Source organism: Ochotona princeps, chromosome 6 (genome assembly GCF_030435755.1).
Source record: "Ochotona princeps isolate mOchPri1 chromosome 6, mOchPri1.hap1, whole genome shotgun sequence".
Lineage (NCBI taxonomy): Eukaryota > Metazoa > Chordata > Mammalia > Lagomorpha > Ochotonidae > Ochotona > Ochotona princeps.
In genome coordinates this window covers 79,022,372-79,032,502 of record NC_080837.1, presented here as the reverse complement: position 1 = coordinate 79,032,502, position 10,131 = coordinate 79,022,372, and the positions used below count along the sequence as shown (strand labels likewise).

At 44.5% G+C, this 10,131-nt stretch overlaps 1 protein-coding gene across 1 annotated transcript in view; it reads right to left on the bottom strand.

Annotated features, from left to right (window-relative positions):
- Positions 1–987: 987 nt before the first annotated feature.
- The window catches only part of MTMR10 (myotubularin related protein 10), a 44,577-nt gene continuing 35,433 nt past the window's right edge, over positions 988–10,131 (bottom strand). Inside the window, exons 12-16 of the mRNA XM_058666540.1 lie at positions 8,916–8,986; positions 6,616–6,785; positions 5,734–5,904; positions 3,114–3,296; positions 988–2,428 (exon numbers count right to left, since the gene is read on the bottom strand). Coding sequence (XP_058522523.1) covers positions 1,832–2,428; positions 3,114–3,296; positions 5,734–5,904; positions 6,616–6,785; positions 8,916–8,986 — 1,192 coding nt within the window. The 3' untranslated portion in view covers positions 988–1,831. The remainder of the gene's footprint in view (positions 2,429–3,113; positions 3,297–5,733; positions 5,905–6,615; positions 6,786–8,915; positions 8,987–10,131) is intronic.

The following is a 10,131-nucleotide window of genomic DNA, read 5'->3' as shown; positions in this document are numbered from 1 at the left end:
TCCAGGCTATTCTAGTTGTTCTTCATATTGTGCCGATGAACGGTGGCACAATAATCATGATATAACAATTCTCCAGCAAAAACATCTTACATTTGATTATCCTACAAAAATATGCACATTTTCTATTTTAAAACAGTATTAGTACCTAACTTTTTAAAATATATAAATTTAAAGAATTACCAAAGAAGTTCAAATATTATAAAAAGAAAACTAGATAAATGCTCAGTCCAAAAAATAACCTTAGAACAATGTGTAAAAAGCAGCTTACTGTAAAAGGAAATTATTATTACACTTTAAATGGCACAAATTCTGGGTGTTTTAAAGGGACCTGGGCCATTTTCCAAACAAGATTACAGAATGCTTGATGACAATAATGCCATTTATACACCTTGAAAGTAGCCCTTATTTCTGAGGCAAAATGTTGGCAAAACCATTGGCTTTATCCCCAAGTTGAATTTCCCAAGACACTTTAAAAGAATTCCTGTTAAATCAATACACATTATCAAACAATTCAAATAGACAGAGCTATTCGGTACATACAGAGGCACAACACGATCTTGAAAACACTTGTGTCACTAAAGCAGCTACACGAGACAGCTGGCTCTGAAAGCTTCCCAAGCCTGAGACGGCAGCTTGAGGACACCATCGACAAGCAGGTCCATCTCCCTCGGGGAATGGGGTCGGGCAGTGTGCAGCTCGGCCTGCCTGCTGCGGGCTGGTCCAGCCCTTGGGAGCAGGTGCAGCCTGGCAGCGCTACGCCTGGCGCTCAGCCTCGGTACTGCTGAGACCGCTTCTCGGTACTAAGGAGTTCTCTCGTCTCTCTCCTGTGCTCTATTCCTCAGCAGTGAGAGCCTGGAGAAGACAGGGCTCTGTGTAGTGGCCCAACAGCGGCCACATTAGCTGTCTTCCCAGGGAAGTGCCAACAACAGCTGAGCGTGCTGCGGACTGATGGGCGACCCTGTGGCCTGGACAGCACTCAGCTGGCTTGAGCCCTGCCAGGGCTGGGGCTGCACTCTGGCCCTGGGGCTCCAAGGGGCCTCCTGGGATGAACGCCCACAGGCTGGCCTTTGTAGGCTTCCAGGTGCGGGGACTCTGGGTTGTAAGAATGAAGCTTGTTAAAATGTTTCCAATATGTAGGGGGATTTTAACTCCCCAATTTGAAAAGTGAATTATTACTTATATTTTAATGTTAAAGGCACTTGTAGGTTTAATTGTGTTATCTACGGCAAACGCTTTTAAAGTTAACAGTGCATGTCATTTTAAATAGTCCTGTGTGACTGTTCAAAGCAAACTCAAGATTTGAAAACACAGTCATAAGATCCCAAGCAAAGTGATCTTAACACGGTAAATTCTGGCCTGGGAACACTGAAACCCCATCTGGTGCGTTCAACTAGAGGTACAGAGGGGACCAAAGACACAGGAATACACCTCGTAACGCCTGGTGGCTTCTACCAGACGTTTCTGAAAACATTATCCCACTCATCTGGTGTCTGCTGCTTTGGCTTGCTAACCCGATCAAACCAAGGAACCTTCAGTAGGTAGTAAGAACAGACAAACAGCAGACAAAGCCTGCTTCACTTCATCACAGCTACAGGAGTGGGGACTGCGTGCCTGCCTTGCCACACCTACAAAGACAGAGAGAGGACATAAAAAGGCTACAGATAAAACTGAAGGAAGCATGATTCAATGTTTCCAAATACTAGTGCAAATTCCACCTGTTTTTCTTACAGGTAAAAGTTATCAAAGGTTTAAATGCCTGGGTTAGCACTTCTAATTTAGAGGCAAAAAAAATTTACAGCTTCCTTCAGAATATTTAGAAAAATACTACGCTTCAGTCTTCATTTGCTAGTGTCTCAGTAGATAACCAAATTTTGGCCCCACTTAAAAACTTGCTTAGTGGCGTTCCCGAGATGCTTCGTCTGCACAGATTGCCGACAGGAGAGAAAGGGAAGGAGGAGCAGAGGAACTCGGGCGTGGTCGCAGCCTCCAGCGGGCCGCTGGCTCGGAAGTACAGCCGGCTCTGCTGTAGCTCGCCGTAGCAGGCTGCCAGGGGGCCGCCGTGCTGCTGCCGCAGCATCCTCCCCAGCACATCCACTTCGTCGGCCAGCAGAGAGAGTTTGTGGAAGGCAGTGATGGAGCCACCCTGGCTGATCTGTGCCTCAGGGACCCAGCGGAAGTAGCACAGCTTCCAGAGTTTGATGTGCATCCCAGACAGATGTGGCAGAATCATGCCGTGCAGGTTGCATGGCTTGGAGAACCATGCTGCGAAGTACTGCTCCGTATCGCTGCCCTGGCCAGTGCTGTGCTGAGGCGGCTCCGGCTTCAGTTTTAGGATGAGGGAGTTTCTCCTGGGCAGTGAATTGTGCTCGCTGAGGAGTCCGTTCCGGAGGGACGGTGGCATTCCTCGGAGGGTGGAGCTGTAGCTTTTCTGTGCACAAGAGAGACAGGTGTCATTGTCCTAGAGCCTCCCTTTCAGAAAGGCCGTGTCACCCCGGGGTCATGGCTGTCTACTCGGGCACTCGTTCACCCTAGCAGTGCTTCCAAGCCACCTTCCCTAGATGGCGGCTTTTCAGGCACTGGCTGCTGAGGCCATTCTCACACCTGTGCTGGGTAGGGCAGGGAGGACTCCACACATTAACAGCTCAGGTGCAATTTCTGTCTTCCAAGAACAAAGAAATCCACTCCTGGTGGATTCTAGAAAGAAAGGCAGACTTGATGGGTTTTAGGAAACTGGTCTCCCTCTGGCCAACAGCCAGGTGCACATCAGGACTAGCGGGCCTCAGACAGAGGAGGTCAGGAGATGAGCATCTGAGTTAGAATGCAACAATCTCTCAGACACAGAGGAGGTCAGGAGATGAGTATCTGAGTTAGAATGCAACGGTCCCTCAGACACACAGGAGGTCAGGAGATGACCATCTGAGTTAGAATGCAACAATCTCTCAGACACAGAGGAGGTCAGGAGATGACCACCTGAGTTAGAATGCAACGGTCCCTCAGAACCCTGCATTCACAATGCTGGCTGTGGAACGTGACTTTCTAACACTGTGGCGGGCCCTGAGAAAGAAGCATCTGTGTGAGGTGTCGGCAGGTTTCAGGGAACGGTCATGACTTACCTTTGTCCGTTTCACAGACTTGGCCGAGCCGTTCTGCACACAAGGCGTGCTTTTCCCAATGTAGAAGGGGTTATGGAAAAGTGTGCGGTCTTTTGCCGTAAACTGAAGCGACCAGTCCCAAACTGAGGGGAATTTTAAGCCCTTTTCATCACCCAACTGAATATTTTTACTTATAGCAAATTCCTGCAAAATGAAACAGTTGAACATTTGTAAGAAGATGCAAAACTAAGGACTTGTTGGAGCAGCTGTCACTAGGCAGATGAAAAGCTTGGCACTTGAAGCCCATCAGAATGACACTTCCACTCCAAGCCCCAGGAGAGTCTAGCATCAAGGCCCGAGGGCCACGCACTCCCTGCTCAGCAGGCAGCAGGCTCACCGGCTGCCCCTGCACATTGGGAAACGCTGGAGTTGTGCCTCTGAGTAAGGAGTGCCACGGGTAGACACAGGCTTTTACTATTCGTAAAATCCAGTCTGTCCAAGCTCCCATGTGGGGCTGGGCTGGCCTGGCTCACCCGCAGCAAATGGAGGCCATGCAAGGCCCTGGGGTGAAGGCCAGCCCCTCACCACGCCAGAGAACCCGGCTTCCTGGGAGTGGCCCGGACCCACACTCTGCAGAAAACACTCCACAACAGGGAGAAAGGATCTCCACCAACGTAGGCCACACTGAGTCCTGGGACAGTAGTGAATGATCTTATTTTGTTTTGTAGTACCTTTCAGTTCTCTCCCAAAATGTCTACAAAACCCCAGGAATTTCCTTAGAAAACAGAAAGAGTAAAGAAGCGATGAGAAAGCTATTTTGACACTGTGAGGGCTTCCAGTCATGGGACATAGTTAAGGTATGTTATGTATACCATGCAAGGTTTTTTTTTTTTTTTAAAGTTTTAAAGAATTTTCTTCGACCAGCATTGTGGCATGGTAGGTGAAACCACTGCCGGTCATGCTGGCATCACATGTGAACAAGGGCTTGTATGTCCCAGCTCCCTGTTGACAGCCTGGGAAAAGCACTGGAAGTTGGCCCAAATGACTGGGCCCCTTACCATCCACAGGGAGACCCGGAAGAAGACCCAGGCTCCTGGCCTGAGCCTGGCCCAGTTCTGGCCATTTTGGAAGCAAAACAAGTGGCTGGAGGATTAATTTCTGTCTCGTCCTCTCTAAGTAACTGCCTTTCAAATAAATTTTAAATATAAATAAATCTTTGAAAATAACACAAAAGAACTGCAACTCTTAGTCAATGGTCAGTTCCTCGCTGGGGAGGAGAGAAGAGAGGGACTGATGTTAGCACTTGTCAGAGAAAGTTTCTGAGAAAGGCAAATCATAAATACATCAATACAATTAAAACAATAACAACAAAAATATGTATAGCACTAGGACACGAAACAGGAAAAGCAGAGGAAACCATGTCTTTAATTTCCTAGATGGAAATTTACTGGTCAGCATATCAACACATCTAGGATCCAAGAGGGCAAAGCAGGCAGTATGTGTCTCGGGACCACAAAGTCTGCTGCTTGGGTGTCCACCTGCCCACCTGCCCACCTGCATCACTGCAACCCCACAGCCAGGCTCCTCTTGTCTGCAACTCTGGTCTGGCTCTGCTGCTATATTCCTCCCAAAAGCCTCCTGTTGTTTTGGAGGTTCACGCTGAGGGCGTGTGTAGGGGGTCCCCCGGCAATGGCACCAGGCAGTGAAGAGAGCAGGGCAGAGGAGTGCCAAGGGGGCAAGCAGCCAGGTGCCAAGGCTCGCAGCAAAGGGCGTGCACAAACTGACAGGAGTGAGATGACAGGAGCAACTGTAGACTGCTGGCCCGGGAGCAAACCTGGCGCAGACCCCACCCAGTGCTGAGTGTCCCTGAGGCCTGGGCTCTGGGAGCAAGCCAGTTTTGTTGTTATTGATGTTGTTAACGGAGCTCTCCCTACTGCAATAGGTGAATAAAGTGAGCTCCTTGACTGTCCTGCACATTCTGTGCCCTGCCCTTACAATCCAGAGCAACCCTCGCTTCTTCAGGGCAACCTGCACACGTGTTTTCACACTGCACAAATGCACGCTCTGGGGTCACTCTACAGATGAGGAGCCTGAAGGGCCCAGAACCAGCTTCTTCCCAGGCCAGGATCAGGACGCAGGCCACCTGCCACCTACTTCTGCCCATACTGTCTACATGAAGGCCCAATGCCCAAGGCTGAGGCTAAAGACCCTGAGCTCACGACGAGGGTTAAGTCTGCCATGACTGAGGCTCACTTCTAGACTTTCTGCTCTACAGAACTCCTCAAGAAAAATAACCTTGTGTTCTACAACTTTTATCTTACTGATTGAGAAAACACATGTCTCCAAAAAAAAAAAAATCTTATTACTTAACAGCCCAAATGTGAACAATACAAAAAGCATGGTGGTTCAACTAGGTAGCACCTTTCAACTGTTGTCTGTGAACAATTTTCATCACAGAGTAAGAAAATGTTCATCACAATGAAATAATCTACATTTTTATCCTTAAAATAATTTACACAAACTTGCAAGTTGAAATGGTAATAAGAGTTTTGAACTTTATGTTTTTAATATGCAGTTGATTGCACCTCAACTATACCACTACAAATCATTAGGGAACAAACAGGAGCCACAGGCCACTTACGGTGCTCTGCTTCACCCGCTGGTGGGGCGAGTTGAAGAGGAAAGTGCCGAACAGGGAGATCCGGGTGCTGTCGCACAGCACTGCTAAGTAAGTCTCCGAGAACTCAAAGGCTGCTGGGTACTGTTCCAACAGCTGCCACGTGGCATCCAGGAAGAGCAAGAATAACGGAGACTGTAAACACAAACCATGGGATTAGTCAGCGTTGTCCTTCGCCATTCACATTTCCAAATTTATGGCTGTACAAATGGAAGTACGTAGCTACAGACATATGACTAGATAAGCAACTGGACTTGAGCATTTGTCAAATGAGTGTAACAAACTGGAATGGCAAAGTGGCACGTGAGTAAGTAGAAACAAAGAACAAAACATGCATGAAAGCATGTCCTGGAACATTCTTTAGAACACATAACGTTCAACTTCCGTGATTAGTTTTAGGTTGTCCTCTAGGCTGAGTACCCAGAAACATATCCCTTAAGTTTCAAAAAAAAGTTTTGAGCATGGCCTTGAGGCCTCATGGTGTGTCCCCAGCTCAGCAGCTGGTGACTGCTGTTTTCTGAGACACTCTTGAGTCAAATGGCGCTCTCTCAACTCCCAGCATGTGGGTCTTCTGTGGCCCGGTCAGGGATCGAATGCAATCATTAATCCCACATTCTTAACCCATGTGATCCATTGTTAGACAACATGCTATTCCAAAATAATTTTGAAGCCAGACAAATTCAACATTTTTCAAACATTCCACCTGGGTGGGCACAGTAATCTTTCTGAGGTAGAGTACATCAAGTTGACCTCTAATCCACTGGACAGCCCCGGACTGAGGACTCTAAGGTGTGGTAGATGAATTAAAGCCCTGATCTCCTTCCGCAAGGATATTCAGACTGTTACCTCTTTCTCCGATCTCTTTAAATGGTTGCATCTGTCCAGGAACGGGTATCCTGACATAACCCACTCCTTCTGAATCAGACTCTGAAACCCAGTGATCGTCCTAAAGTGAGGATCCAGCATCACTTGAATGAGAGAAGCCACCAGACAGCTCAAGTCTCTTCCCTCCTCCTCTGTCAATAAAACGGAAAGGAAACAATTACTACAGAAAAAGTGCTGAGAGAAAGGGAAGGTAGATAAATGGGTTGTTTTCCACTTGGTAGGGTGCCTTCAAAACAATTTGTGTAAGGAAATTTTACTGGATTCTAGCAACCTGAAAATAGTAGCCTGATAAATAAACTAAAATAGTACTAAGAGGAGCTGCTCTTTTATAGATTAATGCAAATAGTTTCACAGCAAGGAGCACTGCAGACACAGGAGGAAGAAAGGACTGAAACATTTATCTCACACCCCTTCCTCCACACCTCCATCCTCCCACCCTAGTCAGAGGCCTGAGTGGGCATGTGTCCTTCTCAACTATATAATCAATAATAAAAATAATCATTTAAAAAGGGAGAAAGTTGTCAGGATCCTGACTAGGCAAACGGTTCTTAAATAGGACACCCAAAGCATGATCAAAAAAAGAAAAAAATGCATAAAATCAACTTTGCAAACACTTTAAAACTAGCGCTTCAAAAGATATCATGAAAACAAAAGTTATATGCTGGGAGAGAATATATAAAGTTATATATAAAGGTAAGTATCTAGAATATATAAATACTTCTAAAATTCAATAGTAAGATGAAATACATTAGAAATTCAAGTGAAAATTACAATGGCCTACTAGAATGACCCCAAAGACAAAAGATAGTGTTGGGGGAGGCGGAAAAGGTGGAATCCTTCCAATTGCTAAGGGTAAAGGAAAATGCATACAGCCCCTAGAAAACGGTCCAACAGCTTCCTAAGGAGTTGGCCACAAACAGATCAACAACTCAGCAATTCCACTTCTATATATCTACCCAAGAGGAATAAAAACATGTGTCCTAAACATTTTCAGGTGAATATTCTTCAGAGCATAGTTATAAAACCCAACCAGCAGAAATGAGCCACATGCCCACCAGGTAAATAGATAAATATTGAAATTTTTTTTAATGTAACACAATTCAGAAATAAAAGTAAGGAAGCTGCTGACAGGTGCTACGTAAATGAGCCTCAAAAAATGCATTTTAAATGAAAGAAATCAAAGACAAAAGAAATACTAAATGATTTCATTTATATTAAATATCCAGAATAGGAAAATCCTCAGAGACACAAAGTAAGTTACTGCTAGGACACAGAAATCTTTTTTGGGGTGATGAAACATTTCTAAAACTGGACTCAATACTTGTTAAAATTACTGGTTTTTTATTCTTCCTTATTAAAAATTATTGTACATTCAAAATGAGTGAACTTTTACAGCATGTAAATTATATCTCTATAAACTGCTTCAAAAACAAGAAAAATGCAGGTTCAGTACTTCCATTGTTACCTTTTATATTATAAATGCAAACAGAAATCAAGGGTAAGTAGGACTGCCCAGTAAGATGAAAACACCAACTGGCTGAGAGGAGAAATAAGCTGATTTGGGGGTTTTTCCTGCATTTGTGAATTAAATACAAATTTCATATCAAAGAATTGCTGTATATAGTGCACAACTATTACTTTTTTTCCCTTTAAGGCTTTAAGTATTTTTGCCTTATTAAAGTCAATGGCTGACTGTCAATAAAAATATTTCTGAAAGCTAAACATTCTGTACTCACAATGCAATGTGAATGTACTATAAAAGGGTAGTTCAAATTTTATCTGTATACTCAGAAATTCTGTTAGTTGTAAAGTCATTTAATGTAAAGTTATCCTTCGAGTAACTGATCCAGTTTTACAGTGCAGTTATATTAGACACAATTAACATGGATTCTCAGGCCAGCCAACTTCTTCACATCAAACTATTGCCTTAAGAGTCACAATCTAGCATGAATCAGAGGCATTTAAAGTTGAAACAAACGTGTGCGATTAAGAAAAACGGCAGGATTAGAGAAAAAAGTTAATACCATACATAAATCCATAATGATGTGATTCACTCTTCCCATCAAATAAAAAATACCCAGTATAGGTAGAAGATCAGATTCCCAGGGCTTTGTCTTGCTTTAACAACATGCAAGGCCTGAAGCGCATTTCATGGCACTCAGTCACCAAAGGGAAGCTGAGGCTGACTGCTCTGCACGGAGGTGGACAGTCTGGGGAGGCTGGCATGGAGTCATGATATATTTACGGATTACTTTAATTACCTTGTAGGACTACAGAGAGACGTTTGCTTTCTAGTATGTATACAAGTTCTGCTGAATGTTTAAGGAAAACCCTGAAAAGAGAAGGAAAAATACTGTTAAAAATTAAATCTGCACTGTGAACATTTCAAAAGTACACAGCTTGCTTTACGGCACTTCCCTTTATTGTGTGTCGCAGACACTCATGTTTTAAACACTGGAGGTTAGCTGTGTCCCTCCCTGTGTCCAACAATGCCACTCTTGCACCAGCAGGTGCTGTCTTCATGAACTGTGCTCTTGTAAGCAGGCAAACTTCATTGCTAAGTGTCGTATGTGCTCTGACTAGTCCATTGACTATCTGCTACCTCTGAGCTCTCCTTTTCCTTGGGGCCCTACCCAGGATACAAAAGTACTGGAAGTGGGCCAATGACTAACTGTACGATAACCTCTAATTATACAGTGAAAATGGATGACTCACACCTCTCTCACTTGAAATCAAGGACTGAAAGTGATTAAATTTTTTAGGGAAGGCATGTGGAAAGCTGAGACAAGCTTAACACTAGGACTCTTGGGCCAAACAGGCAAGTTGTGCCTGCGAAGGAAAAGTTCTTGAAGAAACTTAAGAGTGCTATATGCTCCCCCAAGGAAATCAAAAATTGCAAGAAAGTAAAATTGTCTTATGGCTGATAAGCTTTAGTGGTCTCAAAGTAAAACTGTCTTACGGCTGATAAGTTTTAGTGGTCTCAAATGGAAGATCAAACCAGCCAAAACATTCCCTAATGTCACAGTCCAACCCTGAACCCATCAATCTTTGTGCTAAGACAGCTCAGAGCTGAGGATGCCCGAGAAAGTCTGCTGCTAGCAAAGGTTGCTCAGGACACTTAAGGAAAAAAGTCATCTCTAACATCAAAGTGCCAGGTGCAGCAGCTGCTGCAAGCTACTCAAAGATTTAGCTAAGGGAAACAACAAAGGTGGCTACACTAAACAGATGCAGAAGAAAACTGCAAGAAGATACTATCTAGAATCTTCAGAGCTAGAAAGCCAAAATCAAGGCTGGCCGAAGTCTCCAAGGGCGGACTGACTCTTTCACTAGGGTCTAACGTATCCAGTTCATGCTGAAGCCAATGGTTATGACTCATTACAAAGAATTCCACAAAATCTAATCTGCCTGTGTTCTACTAATGGAGCAAAAGAGCCCAGATGACAGTATGTCTATACTTACAACACGGTTGTAATGCTA